This window comes from Canis lupus, chromosome 15 (genome assembly GCF_003254725.2).
Source record: "Canis lupus dingo isolate Sandy chromosome 15, ASM325472v2, whole genome shotgun sequence".
NCBI lineage: Eukaryota > Metazoa > Chordata > Mammalia > Carnivora > Canidae > Canis > Canis lupus.
The window spans coordinates 8,876,710-8,903,994 of NC_064257.1; the positions used below are offsets into that span (position 1 = coordinate 8,876,710).

Below are 27,285 nucleotides of genomic sequence, written 5' to 3' on the forward strand. Positions count from 1 at the left end.
AGTGATGGAAAGGGAGAAGCAGGCTACTTGCTGAGCAGGGAGCCTCATGCTGGGCTTAATCCCAGGACCCTGGGACCACTGTCAGAGCTAAAGGCAGACACTTAATCAACTAAGCCATCCAGGCACCCCTTAGATCCTCTTTCTGAGTGTGCCCTCACTCCTCCTTCCTTTGAGTGTGTACCTTGACTTTGCAGTAAAGCTTCCTCTGTTTTACTTCTTTCTGACTTGTCCTTGAATTCGTTCTTATGGTAAAGTCAAGAAACTGGTGCCAACTGCTGGTTTAGGTCTCAGGGCCTGAGAACTCCCTAAGTCTCTAGTAGTCAGTAGGCATTATTAGGATTCAAGGAAGGAAGACCCGATTAGAGCAAGAAGTAGAAAGTGGACTGATGTTTTATAATATAAAAATGAAATGGGATATATTCTAAATACTATTGTTTCCTGTATTCAAACAACTTTTTAAAGAAATTCATTAAAAATTCTTTTTATTTTCTTGATAATTCCTTATGTAAGGTTAGAATCTCATTTAATTCTCATTTACTACATTCTAAAAATGTAACCAGGAACTAGAACATGGGTCCAACATTTTTATTTGACTCAACCAGTTTTGCTGAGTGCACTGGGAAGTGGTGAACCTTACTCAAAACCTTACCTCCTCAGAGAGGACTTTATTTCTAGGAATTACAACATTTTTGGGGAAAATTTGTACTATTGATAGCTTAAAAATAGCAATTTTGCTATATATAAGTACTATACTTTTTTTTTTTTTTTTTTTTTTAAAGTGGCCTCCTTGCCCAATGTGAGGCTTGAACTTCTGACCCTGAGATCAGGAGTTCTATGTTCTAAGGATTGAGCCTGCTAGGGACCCCACCATGCTTTCTTTTTTTTTCTTTTCTTTTTTTTTTTTTGAAGTAACAGGATATCCTGCCACAGTTTCTACAAGAATTTAGATATAGTTGTATGTTTAGCAACTATTTTGACAATTATGTGAAACACCTTATAAAGAATATTGAAAGCAGAATGTGTAAATTAAATGAATTAAAATATCCAAAAACCAGCAACAGTAACATTTTTTTATAGCTAAAAATGGTAAAGCTTTTTTTTTTTTTTTAATTTTTATTTATTTATGATAGTCACAGAGAGAGAGAGAGAGAGAGAGAGAGGCGCAGAGACAGGAGCAGGCTCCATGCACCGGGAGCCCGATGTGGGATTCGATCCCGGGTCTCCAGGATCACGCCCTGGGCCAAAGGCAGGCGCTAAACCGCTGCGCCACCCAGGGATCCCGGTAAAGCTTTTTATTAGAAAATAAAGTTAGCCATAAAAGATAGCAATCGTGAAAATATAAGATGGTTTTGGGTTAATTTCTTTTTTTTTTGGCTTAAATTTTAATTGTAACTTAAAAAACATAAAATAATTTAGAAAGAAGAACATAATTTTTTTTTAATTAAAGAGAGAATATCAATCTTATTTAAGTAATCTCTACACCCCATGTGGGGCTTGAACTCATGAGTCATATGTTCCTCTGATTGAGCCAAGCAGGTGCCCCTCGATTGGATTGCTTGTGTTTTCTTTGTTCTATTTCCTTTTATATTCATTGTGGTACATCAGTTGCTAGTTTTATTTCCCTTTTAGTTGAAATTGTTATTGAGTAATGTAAAACAAATTTAACTTCTAAAATTCTCATATTGCCATAATTATATTAGAACATTTTTTTTTTTAAGATTTTATTTATTTATTCATGAGAGAGAGACAGAGACAGAGACAGAGACACAGGCGGAGGGAGAAGCAGGCTCCATGCAGGGAGCCCAACATGGGACTTGATCCCAGGTCTCCAGGATCAGGCCCTGGGCTGAAGGCAGCACTAAACCACTGAGTCACCCAGGCTGCCCATATTAGAACCTTCTTTATGACCATTTGAGTTATTTACCAAGTGGATTTTAACTCCTCATATGGTTATCAGAGTTTTTTTTTTTTTTTTTTTAATTTTTATTTACTTATGATAGTCACACACAGAGAGAGAGAGAGGCAGAGACACAGGCAGAGGGAGAAGCAGGCTCCATGCACCTGGAGCCCGACGTGGGATTCGATCCCGGGTCTCCAGGATCGTGCCCTGGGCCAAAGGCAGGCGCCAAACCGCTGCGCCACCCAGGGATCCCGTTATCAGAGTTTTTAAGTTTGTACAATTTCTTAAGTTTTGAGAACAAATTTTGAAAGTCTCACCAATTTTTTAAAAATGGCTTTTACATTTTAAATAACACATTTTGTTTTTTTTTTTCAACCCAATAGTTTGTTTGCCTAATCTGGACTTGAAGCAATTCATCTGCTGGAAATCTGCCATTTTACAGTGCCACAATTGGAAAGAAGCAGGTTTTCAAATAATGGAAGACTCTAAGGCCTCAAAAAATGAAAATCATGAACCAAAGAAGAATGCTTGGGCTATATCTAATCAAACTTTGAAAACTAGAAATGATAAATCCATAAAAGAAATTGGGACCAGCTCTCCAAATAAGAATAGTAGCAAAAAAAATAAGCAAAATGATATTTGTATAGAAAAAACAGAAGCTAAATCATGTAAAGTAAATGCTGCCAACGTAGCAAGCCCTAAAGATTTAGGATTAGTCCTTCGAGATCAAAGTCATTGCAAAACAAAAAAATCACCTAATTCACCGGTGAAAGCGGAAAAGATACCTGTTTCACAGGCAAAAGCAGAAAAATCACCAAAGTCCCCTAATTCACCAGTGAAAACAGAAAAGACACCCAGCTCACAGGCAACAGCAACAGAAAAGGCACTTAGTTCACAGAGGAAAACAGAAAAAGTACCCAGTTCTCAGATGAAATCAGAAAAGGTCGTTGGTTCACCAGTAGAACCAGAGAAGGTGCCCAGTTTACTGTCGAAGGAGAACATCAGACGGACAGAATTACAGCAAATTGGGAAAAAAATTCCAAGCTCTTTTACTTCTCTGGACAAAGTGAATATTGATGTTGTAGAGGGAGGAAAATCTGCTTTAGAAAACTCACCACTATCTCAGAAGCAACAAGCATGTGCGGATAATACTGGTGATTCTGATGATAGTGCTTCAGGAATTGAAGACATAGCAGATGATTTGAGTAAGTACAAATTAGATTATCCCACAGGTTACATTTTTGGAGAGATTTTCTGATATTAATGTTCTTTAGATAACCCTTAATGTGATTTTTACTACTTTAATTGCAAAAAAGACTTTAATAATATGGTTTTTTAAGCTAAAAAAAGAACCTTTTTATTTATTACAGTAGGTTAAAAGCCTGTGCAAATAGAAATTAGGGGCTCCTGTAGTCTGTATGTACCTGTGTACACACACACACACACACACACACACACACACTTTTTAAGTGTTCCTGGTAATATGTGGCTTATTCATTCAACAAACATGCATATATTGAGTTCCTTTTATATACCAAGCATATGTTTACAAGGGAAAATAAAAAAATAAAGCACCAGACCTGAAGGATACTTCTAGTTAGATGGGAGTGATACACATAAATAAAGTGGTAATTTAGTTCTGCTAAAAACTTAAAGAGTTGAGAGAGTGTGTGATCTGATTGAGGGATTATTTAGACTTTGGGTTGAGAAATGCAGGACATAAATGTGAGAATGAGAGTATGATTGAGATTAAGTATGACTGAAACAGAATTAGGGGTGAAAGTGGCAAATGGGAAAAGACACACAGTAATTGGAAAAAGACACACAATAATTGGAAAAAGAAGATCTTTTTGGATGTGATACACAGTTTGGACTTTATTATGAGTGTTTTGAGAAGCCATTGAAGAGTTTTAAGCAAGTTAGTGCTATGATCAGATATACATATTTTTATACACATATAAGTATATGTACATATATCGTATATACATATATAAATGTTTATAAGTATATATAGAATATATACGTAAACTATGTATATACGTACTTTTAATAGTTTCAGCTGTAGTGCAGCAAATTCTTTTTTTTTTTTTGATTTTTTTTATTGCAGTTCAATTTGCCAACATTTAGCATAACACCCAGTGCTCATCCCGTCAAGGCCCCCCTCAGTACCCATCACTCAGTCACCCCAACCCCCCACCCGCCTCCCTTTCCAGTACCCCTTGTTCGTTTCCCAGAGTTAGGTGTCTCTCATGTTTTGTCACCCTTACTGATATTTTCACTCATTTTCTCTCCTTTACCTTTATTCCCTTTCACTAATTTTTATATTCCCCAATGTAGTGCAGCAAATTCTTTGACGGGAAACAGATTGGTTAGGACACTTGGAATTTACTTGAGACTTTTTGGTATGAAGTTCATTTTCTTTTGGGATTTTGATCTTAGCTTTAATTGCTTATAAAGGTCTATGTCTTTTGAGTACTTTTTTTTTTTCCCCAAGATTTTATTTATTTATTCATGAGAGACACACAGAGAGAGAGAGAGAGATGTAGAGACACAGGCAGAGGGAGAAGCAGGCTTCCGTTGTGGAACCTGATGTGCAGGACTTGATCCCAGGACCCTGGGGATCATGACCTGAGCTAAAGGCAGGCCCTCAACCACTGAGCCACCCGGGTGCCCCTTAATTGCGTTTTCAACATAACAGCCAGTGTCCTGTTAAAATTATTCAAATCATGTTACTACTTTTCAAAATGTTTCTGTAGTTTCCCATGCATTAAGATACCAATTAGTTTAGCGCCTCCCTTTGACCCAGGGCACGATCCTGGAGACCCGGGATCGAGTCCCACATCGGGCTCCCGGTGCATGGAGCCTGCTTCTCCCTCTGCCTATGTCTCTGCCTGTCTCTCTCTGTGACTATCATAAATAATAATAAAAAAAAAGATACCAATTAATGTCCTTGCAGTAAACAATAAGGCCCTATGTGATCTATGCCACTGTCCCACTTGCCTGCTTTCATTCATCTACTTCTTACTTTCTCCCTCTCTGTCCCAAGTACGTGATTTCTTTGCATTTCCTCAAATACGAAGGATGGCTTTCACTTTTACTTTTTCCTCTGCCTGGAACATTCATCCCCAAGATGTCCATATGGCTTGCTCTCTTACCCTTCTTCACCTTCTCAGTGAGGGTTTTGCTGGATCCTTTATCTAAAATTTATAATTCTTTTTGCCGGTTTAATTTTTCTCCATTGTCTTTATCACTGTCATATTTAAAATTGTTCTTACTTTAAAAAAATTTTTGTTATTAATTTTTAAAGATTTAGCACATGTGTGTGCACACACATGAGGGGGAGGTGGAGAGAGAATCTCAAGCAGGTTCTGTGTTGAGCAGGGAACCCAGTGTGTGGCTTTATCTCACAATCTCGAGATCATAACCTGAGTCCAAACCAAGAGTTGGTCTCCAACTGACTGCACCACCTGGGGCACTGCTGTTATTAATTTTTTAAGTATATTCCACACCCAGTGTGGAGCCCAATGCAGGGCTTAAACTCAGGATCCTGAGATCAAGACCTGAACTGGGATCAGGAGTTGGACATTCAAGTGACTGAGCCATCTAGGTGCCCCTATCTTTTTATATAATAGCTTTATTGAGATATAATTCACATGCCAAAATTTCTCATTTAACAGCATACAGTTTAGGGTACCTGCCTGGGTGGCTTAGTTGGATAAGTGACTCTTGATTTCGGCTCAGATCATCATGTCAGGGTCTTGAGATCGAACTCTGCTTTGGGCTCCTTGCTCAGCATGGAGTCTGCTTAGGATTCTCTTCCTCTCCTGCACATCCCCCCCCCCTTCCCCCACCCCCGCCCCCTCCCCTTCCCTATTTGCCTGCATGTACTCTCAAAGAAAAAAAGAGTAGAAACATAATTTGGTGGTTTTTAGTACCATATTCATAAAGTTGTGTAGATATTGTCACTGTCTACTACCTGAAAATTTTCATTTCTGCAAAAGTAACTATACCCATTAGAGTCACTACTCAGGGGCTCAGTTGATTGAGGCTCTGACACTTGAGTTTTGGTTAGATTGTGATCTCAGGGTTGTGAGATCAGCCCTGCATTGGGCTAAACGCTAGGTGTGGAACCTGCTAAAATGAGTGAAAATATCAGTGAGGGTGACAAAACATGAGAGACACCTAACTCTGGGAAACGAACAAGGGGTAGTGGAAAGGGAGGTGAGTGGGGGGTTGGGGTGACTTGGTGATGAGCACTGATGGGGGGCAGTTGGCAGGATGAGCACTGGATGTTATGCTATATGTTGGCAAATTGAACTCCAATAAAAAAATTAAAAAATTAAAAAAATAAATCCTTGATAATGCTTTCACTGGGAGAAAAAAAAGATTCTCTCTCTCCTTCTCCCCTTCCCCCACTAAAAAAAGAAGTCACTAATCTACTTTCTGTCTCTATAGATTTGCCTATTTTATGTAAATGGAATCATACAATATGTGGCCTTTTGTGTTTGGCTTTTTTCACTTAGCACAATAGGTTTTTTGGTTTTTGTTTTGTTTTTATTTGAGAAAGAGAGGGAGAGAGAGAGCATGTGTGTCTTTAAACAGGGGAAGGGGCATGGAGGAGGGACAGGGAGAGAATCCTAAGCTGACTAGGTGCTGAGCTCAGAGCCCAAAGTGGGACCCTATTCCTCAACCCTGAGATCATGACCTGAGCCCAAACCAAGAGTCAGATGGATGTCCAACCGACTGAGCAACCGAACACCCCCCCCCCCCCTTTTTAGAGAAGGAGGACGACAGAGAGAGGGGTAGAGGGAGAAGGAGAGAAAATTTTAAGCAGGCTCTGTGCCCATTGTGGAGCTTGATACAGGGCTTGATCTCATGACCCTGAGATCATGACCTTAACCAAAATCAAGAGTCGGATGCTTAACTGACTGAGCCACGTAGGCACCCCTGCACAGTGCTTTCAAAATTCATCCATGTACCTTACTCCTTTTTATTGCTGAATTCCATTGTATGGATATATCACATTTTTTTAATCCTTTTATCCATTGATATTTGAATCGTTTCTATCCTTTTCTTATGAATAATGCTGCTATGAATGTTTTTTTTTTTTTAAGTTTATGTGTGTATGTATGTTTTCACTTGATAACATGTTTTGGGGTGGAATTGCTGAATCATACAGGAATTACTATCTTAACCATTTTAGAGTTTATAATTCAGTGGCATTAAGTACATTTATAGTGTTTTACAACTATCACCACTATCTCATTGCAGAATTTTTTCATCACCCCAAAAGGAAATCTGTTACCCATTAAGATTCAGTCCCCTTGGGGCACCTGAGTGGTTCAGTTGGTTAAATGTCCAACTTTTTTTTGAAAAGATTTTATCTATTTATTCATGAGAGACACAGAGAAAAGCAAAGACATAGGCAGAGGGAGAAGCAGGCTACCTGTGGGGATCCCGATGCAGGACTCGATCCCAGGACCCTGGGGTCACGCCCTGAGCCAAAGGCTGACTCTCAACCACTGACCTACTAGGAGTCCCTGGCATCGAACTTTTGGTCTCAGCTCAGGTTTTGAAAAAAAAAATTCACTCCCATTTTCCCTCCCTCCATCATCCTCTGACAACCACTAATTACACTTTCTGGTTTTATATATTTACCTATTCTTGGTATCTCCTAGAAATAGAATTATGTAATATATGATTTTTTTTCATGTCTGGCTTCCTTATTAAGCATCATGTTTTCAAGGTTCATTTGTGTTATAGTATATATACACATCAGTACTTCTTTTTAAGGCTAATAGTGTAGACTGAATTGGTCCCCTTAAAAAGTACATATGCTGAAGCCTTAACTCCTAGTGTGATTTTATTTGGAGATAAGAGGTTTTAGGAGATAATTAAGATTAAATGAGGTCATAAGGGTGGGGTCCTAATCCAATAGGATTGAAAAAAAGAGGGAGAGCTCTGTCTCTCTGTATGCACTAAGGAATGGCCTCATGAGGACACAGCAAGAAAGCAACTGTCTACAATTCACAGAGAGCTCTAATCAGAACCAACCCTGCTGGCACCCTGATTTTGGACTTTTCCTGCCTCTAGAACTGTGAGAAAATAAATTCCTGTTGCTTAAGCCACCTAGTCTCTGGTATTTTATTATGGCTACCTGGGCTAAGACAGTTGAATTACGTTCTGCTATATGGATATGCCACATTCTGTTTATTTATCAGTGATTGGATGTTTGGTTTGGGTTTTTTCCACCTTTGACTGTTGTAAATAGTGTTGCTATGAACATTTATGTATGGGTTTTTGAATACCTATTTTCAACTCTTGTGAGAGTATTAGTATCTCATGGGACTAAAGTTCTATGGAAAAAAAAGTTGGGAAATTCTTCCTAATGTTATTTTATATTGATATTGATTTCAGAAAATTAAATAATTTTGTTTTTCTGTCTTTTAAAGAAAGATATATAGCTTTCTATAATTATATTGGCAGAAATGACAGTTTTACAGGAATTGATGTTAGTTGCCTTGTTATGCTGGGTGAATTGTACATATAAAAAAGAGAAGAGGGGGCAGCTGAGGTGGCGCAGCGGTTTAGCGCCGCCTGCAGCCCGGGGTGTGATCCTGGAGACCCTGGATCGTGTCCCACGTCAGGCTCCCTGTATGGAGCCTGCTTCTCCCTCTGCCTGTGTCTCTGCCTCTCTCTCTCTGTCTCTATGAATAAATAAATAAAAATCTTAAAAAAAAAAAAAAAAAGGAAAAGAGGGTTAGAATATTTTTTTTTTAGTATATTGTTTTCTTGCTACTATCCTTTTTCATGAAATGTAGAAATAAAACGAGGATTTTACCTTTTTTTAATATTTCCATCATAAAATGGCTACTAAGAAACTAAATTATTTTTCCAAATACTAGGACATCATTGCAAATTGCTCATTGTGCATCAGTGTTTACCTGACAGTAATTCTGATCTTTGAATCCTTCTTATAACATCTTTACCTAAGAGTTTGCCATATGATTCCAGAGACTTCAGTGCCCTTGTGGTAGAAAACACATCATTTCCAGAGGCATACCATTTCTTCTTTGCGTGAAAAATTAGTGCTATCAAAAGGTAGAATAGACTGTCATGGTTCTTGTACATTGCATGTAGTTAGTTGGCTTTTGAAGGTAGAGTGGAGAGATCTTTTGGTTGTCTATGAGCATTTACTTAAACAGTGTTTTTAGATACATCCACATTAATTTATTTGTTCAACACTTCGATTGTATCATCTCTGGCCTAGGTATTAAAATCTGAAAATGAAAAGTTAAATAAAACCTAGTCATTACCATCAAGGAATCCATCATCTAAGGTAGAAGATAGATATATGAATACAAATTATAGTAATACGCAAATGTGAGATAATAGCAAGTGCTATGAGACTGCAGTTGTATAGTTGAACAACAGTTTTTGAACTGCACAGGTTCACTTATGTGGATTTTTTTTTTTAAGATTTTATTTATTTATTCATGAGAGACACACAGAGAGAGAGGGCAGAGACACAGGGAGGCGGAGAAGCAGGCTCCATCCAGGGAGCCTGACCTGGGACTCGATCCCCAGTCTCCAGGATCATACCCTGGGCTGAAGGCGGCACTAAGCCCCTGAGCCACCAGGGCTGCCCTGTGTGTGAATTTTTTTAAGTTTTAAAAAATTTTAAAAAGGGCAATAGGTAAGAAAATAAAAATTTTTTAAATTATTATTCTTTTAAGTAATCTCTATACCCAAAGTGGGGCTTGAACTTAAAACCCTGAGATCAAGAGTCACATGGTCTACTGACTGAGCCAGCCAGAAACCCCTGGTTTTCTTTTTAAAATAAATACATTATGTTACTGTAAATGTATTTTCTCTTATGATTTTCTTTTTTTGTGGGGGGAAGGAACAGAGAGAGAAAACAAGACAGACCCTTAAGCAGGCTCCATACTCCGCACAGAGCCCGATGCAAGACCTGATCTCCTGAGATTATGATCTGAACTGAGATCAAGAGTTGGGCACTTAACTGACTGAGCCACCCAGACAGCCCCTTAATAGTTTTCTTTTTTTTTTTCCTTAATAATTTTCTTGATAAGAATTTCTTTTTTCTAGCTTACTTTATTGTAAGAATATAATATATATATATAATTATATAATTATACACATAATACATATATAATTATATATATAATGTACAAAATATGTGTCGACTTGTTTATGTTACTATTAAGGCTATTTGTCAACAGTAGGCTATTAATAGTTAAGATTTTGGGCAGTAAAAAGTTATATGCAGATTTTGACATCCTAAGCCTTAATATTACTCATGTGTCAGCTGTATAAAAAATATCAGACTGTCTTTGAAATGGTTTTAGCCTAAACTGAATTTTGCAGGACAGGTAAACATTACTAGTTGAAGTGAGGATAGTCTTAATAATGGAAGGAACAGCATATATAAAAGGCATTGAAACTTGAAAGTAGCAGTGATCCATTCCAGCACATTTGGTATGAATGAAGTTAAAAGTGTTATGGTAGGATGTTGTAGTTATTCTGTTTACTGCCTTCATGAAGGAAAGGATGGCATATAATATGCTAGAGTTTAAACTTTATCCTGAACTCTTTGAAAGCTTTTTAAGTATGTTAAGCAAGAGAATAACATAATTCAGTTTGCATTTAAAAAAATTACATTGATAGTGGAGCCTACCGTATGCCAGTCCCATAATGCTAGGTGCTGGAAATGAAAAGATGGTAGCACACAGTCTATGCCTTGAAGAGATTGCAATCTAGTTAGGCAGAGAAGCAAAGAAAAAATACTGATGTGGTAGAGGTATTCTGAGTTCTTTGAAAACAGAGAGGTGCTTGATGTGGGTTTGTGGTCTAAAGATATATGTTCTTTTAGCTGCTAGTGTATATAGTGATGAAGTCATTAAAGTGATTTTAGTGACCAGCCTTTGAGACTTAAAATAACTTTTTATCACACTTCAGAATTCAGAGATTTTACAACATGGTTGTTATGTTAGCCTTGTGTAATCAGCCTTAGTCCTATTTGTCTCGATAGATTGGAAGAACAAGGAAGATAGGCATTTGGCCCATCGAAATAGATTTTTCTTTGTGAGTTTTGATACCATGTATATCTCATACTTGTATTTTACCTAAGTATTCCAACTTGTACAGCTAAGGAAAGTGTAAGGCAAGAATATTTTTCCTGTATATGTATAAATTATTTTCCATTAAAATTTTTTAAATTTATCACTTCTGATGGTAACTGATTGCTTCCTTTTCTAGGTAAAATGAAGAATGATGACTCTAATAAAGAAAACTCTTCAGAGATGGACTATTTAGAAAATGCTACTGTGATAGATGAATCTGCATTGACACCTGAGCAGAGGCTAGGCTTGAAACAAGCAGAAGAACGCTTAGAAAGAGATCACATCTTTCGACTTGAAAAAGTATATTATGTCATTTTAGTTACTTGGATGAATATGCATGTTTCATAACTTTTCTTTGCCAAGTACAGCTCTTTTTCTTTAATTACTAAGGCAGAGATAGCATTTGTTTTTCCTTGCTTCCCTCTTTCCTTCCTTCTCTCTTCCTTTCTTCTCTCCCTTTGTTTAGCTAATCCTTATGTCTGTGAGTCTGATCTCATTGATTCATTCCAGGGATCAACAAACTATGGCCTACCCTCTTATTTTTGCCTTTTTGTTTATGTGCTTTGTGTTTTTAAAATTGTGTAAAATAAGTGTAGTGCTTGGTTTTTGTAAGCAAAATTGTATTGATACATAGCCATGCCCATTTGTTTACCTGCTGTCTATGACTGCTTTCATGCTACCATGGCAGAGTTGAATTGAGTGAGTAGTTATTTGCTCCAGAGAGCATATAGCTTGCAAAGCATAAAATATTTGCTGTTTACCAAAGTATAAGAGATTTATCAAAATATTACTCTGTCCCTTGATAGAAGAAATTTGCTGACCTCTGATTTATTCACTTATCAAAACATAAATGAGTGCTTGTTATGTTCTAAGTACTACACTGGGATATATTGATGAAAATGGCAGTTGGTGAATCAGAAGTGAACAGTCCATTTGGAGTGACAAATAAATTAGCAAATATTATATGATATACTGCACTCACTTTTCTCCTTGTTTTTTCTCCACTACTTTCCTCTTTTGTCTCCCATTTACTGAATATCTCTTATGTATTCAGAATTGTTCTAGCCATTAGTATCTTGTTCCTGAGTCCTAATTAATTTCTTAGCTTAGAAGTACATATTCGTTGCCTTAATAAAAACACTGCTAGGTATTAAAGGAAATAATCATAAATCAATCTGTTCATAAAAAATTTGGGATATTTGTGAGTATGTATATAAGGAAATAGGTCATCATTCTTGACAAATAAGAAATGAAAGAAATGATATAATTTTATAGAGTTTAGGAAAATGAGATGGTATCTAGGTTGAAGAAGGCAATCCTGAGTTATTAATAGAACTTTTGACAGAATAGTCATCTTGTGAAAATAGAAAGGAATATCAAAAGGTAGAGGCCCATAATAAGGAAGAGAATTTAGGTTGTATAGCTAGTCTCCAAAGGTCCGAGTTAGAAGAAAGTCTTTTTTGCAGTTTACTATTTTACTTATTAGTTCTCTCATTCCTCACCTTCTCTTTCCTGAGTCTGGAATTAGTAGCTATTCTGGATCTGTGTATTGTTAAGATAAATATTGAGTGCTATTCATGTGCCATGATCTAATGATAAGTTGAATTGGGAATGTGTGGCATTTCTAAAAACATGATACTGCTTTTCTAGGAGTTTGCTAATTAGAGAAAAACATGTAAGCAAATAATAGTAATAAGAAAGTATTGCCTGAAATCTTAGACAAAAGAGTGATCAACGAGTTGGGATATAGAGGCATCAGTTTGGAGAATGCTTTATAAGGAGGTGACATTGGAACTGAATCTGAAGGCGTAGGAGTTTACTAGGTGAATTGGGGAAGGCTGGTGCAGGTGAATTATACAGCATGTATAAGGGAAATGTGAAAAATATTTTAAGAATAAGTAGGGGACTGGATGGGTTAGAATACAAAGCACAAAAGATCAGTTCTTCAGAGATGAAAGATATTGGAGTGGAATGGATATTTGATGGTGGTAGGAAAGAATGGCTTGGTGTAAAAGAAAAGTTTGGGAGCATGGAAAATACTTTTTTATTTGAATTTAAGCAGCAATGATATAAAATGAGTGTGCCAATCCTAGCGTAGATGTCTATAATCTCTTGTTTCTGGCACTTTGTTTCTCAGTCCTCTAAAACCTCTTTATTTTCAGTTTAGTGTACTCTTTTTTTTTTTTTTTTTAAGATTTTGTTTGTTTATTCATGAGAGACACACAGAGAGAGGCAGGGACACAGGTAGAGGGAGAAGCAGGCTCCCTGCAAGGAGCCCAATGCAGGACTTGATCCCAGGACACTGGGATCACGCCCTGAGCCAAAGGCAGATGCTCAACCACTGAGCCACCCAGGCATCCCAGTTTAGTGTACTCTTAATTAACATTTTTTCTCTACCAACTTTAGATACTCATTAAGAATATTCTTAACTATTTGCTTTTGATTTTATCAGGTCCTTTTGTTCATAGGTAGGTATCCATAGATTATCTGATTGATAAATAAAGATACAGGTTTTTAAACTATACCAAAGAATCTAAGAATCTAAGCTATTAGATCAGAAGGATAAATTTCCCTATAGTTAGTGATAAATATTGATTAGGAAATACTTAGAATTTCCATGCCCAGCGATCTTTATTCTAGCTGGTCTGCAGAAACTTTAAAAAAGTTATTAGTGTGTGTGTTTAAGGGTAAAATAAAATATAACCATGATGAAGGAATTTTAAAGCATTTGTTTATGCATTTTTCATGGGTCTCTTCTGTGAAAATAGAAGCTTCATGATGTTGTGAGAACATTTTTGTTCTTTGCTATTGTGCTTAATATAGTACCTTGGATGTAGTAGTTGGTTAATAATTAGAGGTGGTTTGCTTAGTGGTTAAGTTTATAGGTTTTGGAGTCAACTGGGTCTACCTCTGCCACTTAAGTGGTTGGATAGCAGATAAGTTCTTTAATCTCTTTAATTAAACTTCAGTAACCTCATCATTAAAATGTTGCTAAAAGGGCAGCCCGGGTGGCTCAGCGGTTTAGTGCCTGCCTTCGGCCCAGGGTGTGATCCTGGAGACCCGGGATCGAATCCCACATCGGGATCCCTGCATGGAGCCTGCTTCTCCCTCCTCCGGTGTCTCTGCCTCTCTCTCTCTCTCTCTCTGTCTCTCATGAGTAAATAAATAAAAAATCTTAAAAAAAAATAGAAAATAAAATGTTGCTAAAAATTTAACACCTAGCTCATTGACTGTTATGAGGATTAAATACGTTAATACAAGTAAAAGTTGGGATGCCTGGGTGGCTCAGCGGTTGAGCATCTGCCTTTGGCTCAAGGCATGTTCCCAGAGACCAGGATTGAGTTTCACGTCAGGCTTCCTATATGGAGCCTGCTTCTCCTTCTGCCTGTGTCTGTGCCCCGCCCCCCTCTCTCTGTCTCTCATGAATAATAAGTAAATCTTGAAAAAAATAAAAAATACAAGTAAAAGTTCTTTGTATAGTGTGTTTAAGCACTAAAGATCAGCTACTTGTAGAATTGAGTTATTTTACCACATAGAGCAATTTTTATTACTCATTTTAAGGTTATATAGAAGCAGTTTTTGGTGTTAGAGATTTATCCAAAGTCAATTGAGATGTCATTTCAAGCCTTCTGACTCCCCATTCATGTTAAAATACACTTCTTACCAAAAGAATCTGGACAAGTCCTTATCTGCCAATATTTTACAATTAAAAAACTTATATGAGTGATTTCCTGACTCCCTTTATAATCTCATCAATATTTATGACTTTCAGTGTTCTGTATTTATGTTTTCATAAATAAATAAATTTAAAGAACATGAAGGATTGACCTATGTGGGAATTGGGAAGAGACATTCCAAGTAGAAATAAATGTTAATGCTAAGACTCTAAGGTAGGAATATGCTAATATGTCTTGAGAAACTGCAAAAAACCTAGTATATGACTAGCTCTGAGTGGTAATGAGGGCCATGTCACAGGGCCCCTTAAGAGGACTCTGGTTTTTATTCCAAGTATGAGAGGAAGACAGTGAAGGTTTTGGGTAGAGAATTAAGATTTAATCCATATTTTAAAGGGATTACTTACCTTCCTGATTCCTTTAAGAATAGAAGCAGGAAGAGCTTATTGCCATTATGGTGTACTACATTGATCTTGAAAAGAAATTATGTTGGCTTGGTTCAAAAAGAGTGGTGAAAGTGACAAGGGTCTTAGCATTAACATTTGCTTCTACTTGGAATTTAATTTATCAGTGATCCTTAAGTGATCCTTTTTAATCTTCTTTTTTTTTTTTTTAAGATATATTTATTCATGAGAGACACAGAGAGGCAGGCAGAGACATAGGCAGAAAAGCAGGCTCCCCGTGTGGAGCCTGATGTGGGGCTCGATCCCAGGACCCCAGGATCATGATCTGAGCCAAAGGCAGATGCTCAACCACTGAGCCACACAGGCATCTCTGATGATCCTTTTTTAAAAAGTAGTTGACACCCCTGCACCATATTCCTATTTATTTGTGCATTTGTTTGTTTATTACATGTCTCTGTATAGTAGATTGTAAATTATGAATACGGATTTTGATTTGTTTTGTTTATGCTATATGTTCCTTAGTTCCTAGACAAATGTTTGACATACAGTATGAGCTCAGAAAATATTTAGGGAATTAAGTACTAGTTGTGGCTAGAAATTAAGAGATAGGAGTTTCTGCAAGGGCTTAATTCATTCTTTAATAAGGACAGATTTGAAAATTTTTTAGTTTTTTTTTTTTTAAGTTTTTATTTAAATTCCAGTTAGTTAATATACAGTGTAATATTAGTTTCACACGTACAATACAGTGATTCAGGACTTCTGTACACTACCAGGTACTCATCACAAGTGCCTTCCTTGATCTCCATCACCTATTTAACCCATCCCTGATGGTTACCCATCCCCCCACTTACCTTGTGTTCTCTTGACAAACTTGGTTTTTTGGTTTACTACTCTTTCTTTCTTCCCCCGCTTTGCTCATTTATTTGTTTCTTAAGTTCCACACAGGACTGAAACCGTATGATATTGGTCTTTCTCTGACTGACCTTCTTTCGCTTAGCATAATACTCTAGCTCCATCCATGTCATTGCAAATAGTGAAAGAATTTTTACACTACAAATTGAAATGACTGGATTGAACTGTTTTCCTTTTTGCTTGTTGTCTTAGACAAATTATTTAATTTTTGAGATTTAATTGCTTTGCCAGTAGATTGGGGAAATTATTACAAGGTTTTAAGATTAATACATACTTTATAAATGATGGCTATAATTATTTTTAGTCTATGGTAGGACTTTTGCTAAATTTGGGGCAGGTTTCCATTTAAAGAAAATGATATTATGAAGTTAGAGAATCCTTTTGTCAGGAGTTGCAGCGTACTGAAGGTCACTCTGAGATAAAAATTTAAGCATTGCTGTAATTTCAGAAATTGCAGTATAAGGCACTAGAAATAATGTTTTAAAATTCAGTGTATAAAAAAAAAATAAAAAAAAAATAAAATTCAGTGTATATTTATTGTGTTTTTGTAATTTTTCATTTTCTAACCATATCGGTAGAGTTGGCTTTGGATTCAGATATACATGAATTTAAATTCAGCATCTCCTACTTACATACCATATCCTTGTGAAAGTTACAGGCTGTATGAACTTTTCTTTTCACATCTAGAGAATGAAGATTATATCAAGCTAATTGGATTATTAAAGGTATTAAAATGACAAACTATATGTGAAGCAGCTACCATAGTGCCTAGCACATAATAGGCACTTCGGAATTATGAAGTTTTTTTTAATTATTATTTCAAGAATAGATTTATAAAGTATGACTAAAGTACTATGATAATTTTATGTGTCTGAGTTATTCCCTTTAGAATAGTTACCTCAAGAGATTACCCATTTATTCCCATGAGATTGCAATTGGAGTGTTTCAGAACTCAGCTTTTGGAATTTTCTTCCACGTTTGCAATTCATTCTTTAGAAATCTATTTGAGGGTGGATTTTATTATTTATAGTAATTAAAAAGACAAAGTTTGAAACTAGTTTTTGGGAGAGCATTGGAATAAGACTAATAAGACTGACTTTCTTATCCTACATTAGATTCTAAAGACTATATTAGTAAAGTATCAAACATTTAGCATTATCATGATGTTGTTTGAAATGAGAATATGATCTCCTATGATGACTATTTTGAAAAGGACAAGTATCTTTTGAGTATATAAGTGCTGGTTTATTTATTAAAAATTTATTCCTTTAATGCTTATTTTTCTTATATTTGTGTAATTATAAAATTCATATATATGGTCAAATATTTACTTCTCTGTTTTCTGAAAAAATACATTTTTTAATGTTTCAGCGTTCACCAGAATATACCAATTGCCGGTATCTATGCAAACTTTGCTTAATTCACATTGAAAACATCCAGGGAGCTCATAAACATATAAAGGAGAAACGACATAAGAAAAATATTTTGGTGAGTTTTTTTTACAAAATATTTTATTCATTTTTTGAATGATAAAACTATATCATTTATTTGTAAAACTAAAAATGGGGTATTTGTCCCATCTTACATTAGTAACTGAAGTGATAGCATTAAAAGCTGTGATTGCCCTTCTTATCTTAGGTAGTCAGGAGGGGAACCTTTTCAGAGACCAGTCTGTTCATACTAAAGTGTGTTGATTCTTAAATTTAAAATTGGCAGATAGGGGCACCTGGCCAGCTCAGTTGGTAGAACATGTGATTCTTGATCTCTTGGTTGTAAGTTCGAGTCCCATGTTGGTATAGAAGTAACTTAAAAATAAAATCTTAATTAAAAAAGAAAAAAAAAATTGTCAGGCCCCTACCCTAGGTGGCTCAGTTGGTTAAATGTCTGCTTTTGGATCGGGTCATGATCTTGGGGTCCTGGGATTGAGCCCTGTGTTGGGCTCTCTCCTCAATGAGGAGTCTACTTTTCCCTCTGCCCCAGCTCCCCTATTCATGCTCACATGCTCGCTCTCTCGCTCTCTCTCTCAAATATTAAATAAAATCTTAAAAAAAAAAACCCTGCCAAATGCAATCAGTCCAGTTGATATTTATTGAGTTTTTATGTGCTAGGTCTAGGCAGTGTTGAATAAGATGGTTGTGGTTCCTACCCTCAGAGTTTCTAAAGTATTGGTGAAGGTATGCACTGAAAAAGAATTTAAGTATAATGAGTTTTATTAAAGGGAGAAATGTGGTGCTAAGGAAATGTACAAGGATATTTTACTTAGTCTGCAACAGGGATAGTTTCTCTGAGAAAGTGACATTTGAATGGGTAGTTCGAAAGGCTGAAAGGGGTAATTTAAAACGCAAAATGAGGGCACCTGGGTGGCTCAGTTGGTTGAGTATCTGACTCTTTGTTTTGGCTCAATTCATGATCTCATGGATCATGTGATTGAGCCTGAGTCAACTCTGTGCTCAGCAGGGAGTCTGCTTGAAATTCTCTCCCTCTGCCCTTTACCCTGCTTGTGCATGTGCATAGGTACACTCTTTCACAACAAACAGATAGATTAAAAAAAAAAAAAAGGCAAAAAGGTAAAAGATGACATGGCATATGAGGAACTGAAAGAGTCTAGCATGATGGGCACAGAGAGATAGGAGGAAATGATGTGAGATGAAGCTAGAGAAATCCATACCATGTAGGGCCTTATAATCTTTAGACTTTGGTAATTCATAATTTTTTGGTTATTTTTATTAGAAAATTTCATAGACCTAGATATGAATGATTTTTTTAAAGAAATTATTAGTATTTTAGCTATTTGTTTTTTTTTCAAAGTGGTAATATATTTTAAAGATTTATTTGAGAGGGAGTGCATGTGTGTGCACAAGCGGGAGGGGCAGAGGGAGAGGGGGAGAGAATCCCAAGCAGACTCCATGCTGAGTTCAGAGCTTGATCCCATAACCCTGAGATCACAGCCTGAGCTGAAACGAAGAATTAGATGCTCAACCGACTTTGCCACCTAGGCCCCTCTCAAAGCGGTAATATTAATGCTATATAATCTCCTACTTGTGTCTAAGTCTCTGCTTGTATATTTTCTCTGAGAAATACTCTTTTACCTGACCTTTCCAACAATTCTGGATTAGGTATTCCTTCTCTGCTTGCAGAGCAGCTTGATCAGAAAACCTGATATACTGTATTGTGTGTGTCTGCTTTCTCTTCTCTTTTAGGCGTCGATATTCCATAGGACAGGTTTCATTTCTTATTTATTTTTGTTTCTGTATTGCTTAGGACAGTGTCTGACACACAATAGGTGCTTAGTATATCTTTCTTGAAAAAAATGCATTGAAAATCAGGAACTCGGAAAAGAAATTCAAATTTTATCAGTGTTATCACTTTGATTTAATTAGAGTTTCAGAAGACTTAATAGAACAAAGACAAAGTTGGTGGTAGTTTATGAGATAATAACTGAGAAATTTCAAGAAATGCTGAGTGAAGCTAATCATTAATTCTAGGAAGTTCAGGGAATTCTAAATAAGAAACTTAAAAAGAAAGCTGATAGACATTATATATATTATAAGGTGATTTTAGAATATTCCAAAAAAAATCCAAAACCCTTAGAAACAGCTGTATTGGACTTCTGCCTTTGTTGACGTTATAATAATAAGGACTAGATTTACCTTACTCTTAAATAAAGCAAAGGAAAAAACAATGGTTTTCAGGCAATGAAGGACAGGCAGTGAATGGAAAGCAAATAAGATGAGCCCAATGATTACTCCAGTTTGAGAGAGTTTCCATACTGCATTATAGGAAGGGGAGCCTCATAAACTCCCAGAGTTGAGGAGATGAACTTGAGTTCAGGGAATCCAGGGTGGCTAGAGTTTGTTGGACATAATAACAAAAAAGAGAAAGCTGTATAGAAAGAAATCCATAGATATAAAGACAGTCCTCTGACAGTATTCAGCACAGTACTGATTGGTACATACATGTGAGACAGCTGCCTAAAGCCAGGGAAAGAATCATCTGAAGGAATTAGAATAGTGCTTGATGCTTACATAGTGCTGAGAATAGTACCTTCTCACTATCCAGACTGGAAAACCTCATACTTCGTGGGCATTGGGTAGTCAGAAAGATCTTATTTCAGGAGTGGAGAATATATAGAAATTAAATGCAGTCTCATCCCAACTAAAGAATTTTTGAAGACAAGACCCAAAAGGACAGCTTCCAGTGTTTTAATGTTGTTACAGAACAAAGCTTGAGAATATTTATAGAAATACGGAATACACAGTTAATTTTGATGTATGGTGTAAAATAATAAGGGTCCATTTTGCTTATGGGTATCCAGTTTTCCTAGCACCATTTGTGGGAAAGGCAGTGCATTTGCCATTGAATGGTCTTGAGACCTTTATTAAAAATCATTTAACCATATATACGAGGGTCTAATTCTGGGCTTTGTGTTTTATTCTCTTGGCCTATACATCTGTCTTTATGCCAGTACCATACTGTCTTGATTACTATGGCTCTGTATAGTAAGTTTCAAAATCAGGAAATGTGAATTTCTGGCTGTGTTCTTTTTCAAGATTGTTTTGGTTATTTTGGGTCCCTTGAGATTCTGTGTGAACTTTCGGATCAATTCCTATTTGTGCAAAAAAAAAGTTAAAGGGGTTTTGATGGAATTGCATTGAATCTGTAGATTGCTTTGAGTAGTATTGTTGTCTTAACAATTTTAAGCCTGCCAATCCATGAACATGGGATATCTTTCTATTTGTTCATGTCTTCTTTCATTTCTTTAAGCAGTATTTTGTTGTTTTTAGTATACAAGTCATTCATCTCTTTGGCTAAGTTAATTTCTAAGTATTATTTTTGAGGATATTTAATTGGAATTATTTTAATTTCCTTTTCAGATTATTGTTAGTGTATAGAAATGCAACATTTTTGTGTATTGATTTGTATCCTGCTACTTTATTGAATTTGTTTATTAGTTCCAACAGGTTTTTTGTGGTATCTTTAGAGTTTTTTACATATTAGATAACAATCAGTGAATAGAGTTAATTTTATTTCTTCCTATCCAAGTTAGTTGCTTTTTTATTTCTTTTTCTGGCTGGCACTCTTAATAAATATGTTAAATAGAAATGATGAAAATGGGCATTCTTACCTTGTTACTGATCTTAGAGAAAAAGCTTTCAGTCTTTAACCACTGAGTACAATGTTAGCTGTGGGTTTTTCAAATAGGTCTTTATTATGTTGAGGTAGTTTCTTTTAATTTTTAGTTTGGTGAGTGTTTTGTTTTGTTTTTACCACAAGAGGGTGTTGAATTTTATCGAATGCTTTCTTTGCATTGATCAAGATGATCATTTTTTTTCTTTCATTTTGTTAAGGTGGTGATTACATCGATTGTTATATGTTGAACCATTTTTGCATTCCAGGAATACATTGCACTTGTGATGGCATATAATCTCTTTAATATTTTACTACATCTGGTTTGCTAATTTTCTTTTGAGTTTCTATTGAAATTTTTAAAATAGGAAACTAACAATATTTGGCTTCTAGTTAACATTTCAGCCTTATCACCTTCCAGTCACCCCTTAGCTAATAACCCTTTAGCCACATTGATCTCTTCGATTAACATTAAGTTCTTTCTTGCCTCCAAATCTTTGCATTTAATGTTTCTTTGTATTCTCTGTATCTGGAATACTCTTCCCCCAGAGATTTAAATGCCTCTCTCCTTCAGTTTTAGAATTCTGCTAAACATTACTTATTTAGAGGGACCTTCTTTGTCTACTCTATTCTAAAATAAAAACCCCTGCCCATCAATCTGTAGTCTTTTACCCTATTTGGTTTTCTTCATAGCTTTACCTGATGTGATAGTGTACATTTATTTATCTGTTGTCTATTTTCTGTAACTAGAATGAAGTTACATAGGGCAGGACTTCATTGATCATCCTCATGATTGGATGGATGAGGATGATCAGTGATAGGAGGATATCAATGAGACTGTTGGATGAATAGTATCCTTAAGGGAAGTAGGATAGGCTTATTAATAGAATAGATAGAGGGCAGCCACAGTGGCTCAGCGGTTTAGTGCCACCTTCAGCCCAGGATGTGATCCTGGAGACCAGGGGTCGAGTCCCACGTTGGGCACCCTGCATGAAGCCTGTTTCTCCCTCTACCTACGTCTTTGCCTCTCTCCCTCTCTCTCCCTCTCTGTGTGTCTCTCATGAATAAATAAATAAAATCTTTTTTAAAAAATAGCATAGATAGAGGAGTATTTTCATTGATTGTCTTTTATCTTTATTTCCATGAAAATCTAGCAATATAATTCAGAGCATTTTTTGGTATTTCTGCGTATATAAAATAGTTGTGCTGCATGTTAATCTTGTATCATTGTTTTTATTAAGTGTGTTGCTATTAATACCTTAGATGGATCCTAAAAAAATAGCTCTGAAAACTTTACTCAGCCAAGATTTAGATTATAATTAAGATCGCAGAAGTATTCATAGAAATTTATAAAAATAAGGTTGTTTTACCCTCATGTTTGATTTTCTGTGTCTTAGATAAACTTCTATTGAGACTGAATATGGTAACAATGCATAAAATTAGAAATAAACCAAAGTCTTTGTTTTTTGTTTTTTTATATATAAATTTTATTTATTTATTCATGAGAGAGACACACACACACACAGAGAGGCAGAGACACAGGCAGAGGGAGAAGCAGGCTCCTTGCAGGAAGCCTGATGTGGGACTCTATCCCGAGACTCCGGGATCAGGCCCTGAGCTAAAGGCAGACGCTCAACTGCTGAGCCACCCAGGCATTCCAGGTCTTTAACTATATTGTTGGGGGTAGAGAAGAGAGAACAAACTACTTTTGACTTTTAGAGCTGTTGGGAGCTATGTCTCAAAAAATAAGAGAATGTCTCTTGACTGAAATGTGATAATAAAAAATGCTGTCATTATAACATTAAGGAAATGGATGGTATGGTCTTGGTTATGGTAAAAAATAAAGGGGTGTCTGGATGGCTCAGTTGGTTAACTTGATTCTTGATTTTGGCTCAGGTCATGATCTCAGGGAGTCCTGGGATCAAGCCCCACATCAGGCTCCGTGCTCAGTGGGGAGTCTTTCTCCCTTTGCCCCTCCCTCCTCCTACTCGCTCTCACTCTCTCTTTCAAATAAATAACATCTTTTTTTAAAATATAAATACTATGATGTTGGATAGTGGATGACTTTGTATTTTACTGTTTTATGTAACTTTCACAATTAACATGTGTTTTTTAAAAATCAGAGTACAAAATTAATCTTTAAAAATCATTATGTATATATAGTATATAGTCAGTCCCTCTTTAGCTTTTTGGTTTAAATTGGCTTTCAAACTTTTAGTAGAATCAAGGGTTTTTGGGAACAGTCATTTACCTTAGCATTGGGTAAAATGACAGAAATCAAATGTAAATGGTAGGCAGTATAATAAATGTGATGATATTGTCTAGGATGTTTTCCTGTGACCATTTAATATGATACCATAAGCAGATCAGAGAGGATTCAAGACTTTCTACTGCATATAAAACAGTTCCTTTTCTGTAACAAAATTATCCACAAAATAAGCAGCTAAGTGTTGTACTTAAAGTATTTTGGCTTTGATGTAGCATTTCAGAATTTATACAGGTAGTAAAGTAGAACAAGTTTTATTTTTTTAATGTTTAATGGGAGATGCCCCAAAGCACCCCTCAATCTTCCAGTACTTAGAAAGGCAGGTATTTCTTTTGTCTTGTTTATTTCCATATCCTAGGTGTCTTGAATCAGGCACATAGAAGGTGAATATTTGTTAATACATTTTTGTAGTCTTTCTACCCTAAATATAAGGATAATAAGATAGAAACATTTTTTTTCATGTTGTTAAATGTTACACTAATAGGAAAAACAAGAAGAAAGTGAGCTTCGTTCTCTGCCACCTCCTACCCCTGCCCACTTGGCTGCTTTAAGTGTTGCGGTTATTGAATTAGCAAAAGAACACGGAATCACAGATGATGACCTCAGAGTCCGTCAGGAAATTGTGGAGGAAATGTCAAAGGTTATAACAACATTTTTACCAGGTACAAATATACTTGATACTTAATTTTTAAAATTGTACAACTCTTCCACTTGCTTCTGTTGAACTTAGTGTAAATTTCTTAGTGTTTTCCTTTCTCTTCGTTTCTCCATCTTAGAAGTAGATGAATTTAATTATTTTATAACTGATTTTATGGAAATATTTCAGAAAGGGAAAAATGGGGAATTATAATTTTTGTAATAAAAAATTTTAAAATGTCAGTTACAGGAAAATTTCTTAAAGGTCATATTTAATATTATTTTTTAATATCTTTGCCTTCTGAATGGACATTTTAGTTATATTATTTTCAGTATATACATTCCAGGTAGTCACTGAATAAGATTCCTATTGTCTGGGGCAGCCCAGGTGGCTCAGCCGTTTAGTGCTACCTTCAGCCCAGGGCATGATCCTGGGGACCCGGGATCGAGTCCCATGTCAGGCTCCCTGCATGGAGCCTGCTTCTCCCTCTGCCTGTGTCTCTGCCCCGCCCTCCCCCCATGAATAAATAAATAAAATCTTTAAAAAAAAATTCCTATTGTCTGATGGTGAGGAAAAATTAATTTAAATGGGATCGTTAGAAGTAAAATTTGCACTTTTATTTCTTCTTGACTCTGCTGTTTACAGAAAGCTTATGTTTTGAGGATAAAGGGGAGTTGTGCCAGGTTTATTGTAGATACTAATGTAAAGATTATATTTGCTTAGCCCTTATGATTTTTTTTGCATCAATATTGAATTTAAATGTCTATTTAATAAGACTTCTCACCACCAAAAGGATATTGAACACTTGACAAAGTGTTCACTTGTTATGAGATTTATAAGAAAGAATATAAAATTGAAATTTAAAAATGGAAAACGTTTCATTTCTCTTATTTCTGTAATAATGTAGCTTCTATCTAAAAAACACTGAATACTAATTTAAATTAAATACAGAAATAATTTGTTATTGGGGCACCTGTCTGGGGCTCAGTTGGAAGAATGTGTGCATCTTGATCTTGAGGTTGTGGGTTAGAGCCCCACATGTGGTGTAGAGATTACTTAAATAAACTTTAAAAAAAGATGGTTTTAAAAAAAGAAATAATTTATTATTTTAAGAATAGAAATGAAATTTTTATGATTTTAAGGACTTCAGTGACTTTCAGACTTTTTGTGAACTTGACAAGTAGACTTTTATATATACAAATGAGTATGAACTCACACTTTGTAAGAAACTGCACCTGCCTGCCTGAATAGTTCCAATCATGTTATTTTTCAACTTGCTCTCTCTGATGAGATCTTTTTAAAATTTGCCTTATTATGATTTTTAAAATAATATATTCAATAGTCTGAAAAAGTTCTATGTTATTATTCTATATATTTTATTCTATGAACCCTTCAAAGCCACAGGATTTTGTTTTTTTGTTAAGTGACTAGGCTTCACTTTGTAGTTTTAAAGAATGTTGGCATTGAGTGTCTATGATCCCTTTACCATTTACCTCTTAACATAAATAGAAATATTAAAAATAAATGGTAGTTTATGACAATAGGTATATCTAGGTTAGTACATTATTTCCTGTTACATATTAAATGTTAAACTTCTAGTCATTTCTAAATGAACTATTCTAAAATTTTGTTTAAACACTGAACTTTTATGAGTAATTTCTTCCTTGTCTCTGAACTCTGTAACTGAGAAATAGTTTTAATATTTTGTTAGATCAGTTAGAGAAAGGATGTCATTCTTCTATAAATGTTGTAATAAGAATTGGAAGACACAGAATTAAAATAATGCAATTTTCCTACCATTGTTTTTTTAAAATTTCCCCTATTTGTACTCTGTTTCATGCTTTGATATTTTTTCTTTTATTTCCAGAGTGTTCACTTAGGTTGTATGGCTCATCTCTTACTAAATTTGCTCTGAAAAATAGTGATGTTAATATAGATATAAAATTTCCTCCCAGGGTAAGTAGAAAAACCTTTTTCTATGTGATTCTTAACTAGCACTTGGTATTTTTTAATTGATTATCTTTTTAGAACGTGTGAGGGACTATAAAATTCTGGTTTGTAGAGTGTTATGATCATAATTAAAGGTTGCTTTTGGAAACTCTTAGGTGTTAGACATAGATGGAATAAAGAAATAAGGGAGAGGAAAAAGGAAAGAGAAGAATTCAGTAAAAAAGGAAAATGCTATATGTTTGATTATGTTGAATGTTTATTGCTTGTAGTAAGCAGTATAGAAAGTAAAAGAACCTTGAAATCATACATCTGTATTCAAATCTTGGCTGCAATGAGCAAGTTATTTGACCTTTCTGAGACTGAAGTTTTTTAATTTCCAAGATAGGGATAATAACTTTATATTAAATGAGATACTGTATATTGGCATATTTGTGTAGCATGGTACATTATGGGTACTTTTAAAATAAGTAGTAACTAGCACTGCTAACATTATTTATTGACCTTTGCAACATTTCAAATAGTCGGTTGACATGTGTTATGGTTTTTTTGAATAATTTTAATGCTCAAAGAGCATTTCATTTATGTGAAAATTTGATGTTTTAATTTCTCATATGATACGGTCATTTACTTAAGATTAGTATATGATTATTAAATACTTAAAAAATAGCAAAGTACATATTAAAATAAGCATTTGATAAGCTTGTTATTTAAAGTAATGTCTCAGCCTCTTGACAATGCTGGCAGTACCAGTGTCTCTTAAATTTCCTTTCTCAACAACTTCTCTTTATTTGGTAAACTAATTTCTTTCCCATTTGTTTTGCTGTGAAGTTCCAGAATCTTTTCTCATACTAAGAACTTATTAATTCTAGGAATATTGATGGAATAATAGCATTACATTATTTGATTCTACTTCCATGAACAAGGTTCATTAACAGAAAGTAAAACACTTTCTTTTTTTTTATTACTTTAAGATACAGAGCATGATTTTATCTAATTATTTAATGAAATTGAATTCTCTCTAAAGTTTGTAGCTTGAACTTTGAAATCAGTGTGTTGATTTAATTTGAAATCTTTTAGATGAATCATCCAGATCTTCTGATACAAGTGCTTGGGATTTTAAAAAAAAGTGGTGAGTTTCTTTTTTAATTTGTCTTTCTAAAGAAAAATCTTTAAGGGTATATGTAATGTTTCTATATGGCTAATCAAGTTAAACTAATACTCATAGCATATTTGAGTCATTATATTACATATACTTATGTACTTGTTGAATAA

At 35.3% G+C, this 27,285-nt stretch overlaps 1 protein-coding gene across 20 annotated transcripts in view; it reads left to right on the top strand.

The window, feature by feature from the left end:
- TUT4 (terminal uridylyl transferase 4) overlaps window positions 1–27,285 on the top strand; it is a 127,865-nt gene that overhangs the window by 27,358 nt on the left and 73,222 nt on the right. For all 20 annotated transcript variants that reach the window (XR_003125263.3, XR_003125264.3, XR_007402356.1 and 17 more), the window contains exons 2-7: window positions 2,284–3,105; window positions 11,180–11,343; window positions 17,405–17,521; window positions 23,911–24,088; window positions 25,931–26,019; window positions 27,091–27,142. Coding sequence is in view for 14 of the 20 variants with exons in the window: in XM_025420039.3 (XP_025275824.1) it covers window positions 2,376–3,105; window positions 11,180–11,343; window positions 17,405–17,521; window positions 23,911–24,088; window positions 25,931–26,019; window positions 27,091–27,142 (1,330 nt within the window). In the remaining 6 variants the exon portion in view is untranslated. The remainder of the gene's footprint in view (window positions 1–2,283; window positions 3,106–11,179; window positions 11,344–17,404; window positions 17,522–23,910; window positions 24,089–25,930; window positions 26,020–27,090; window positions 27,143–27,285) is intronic.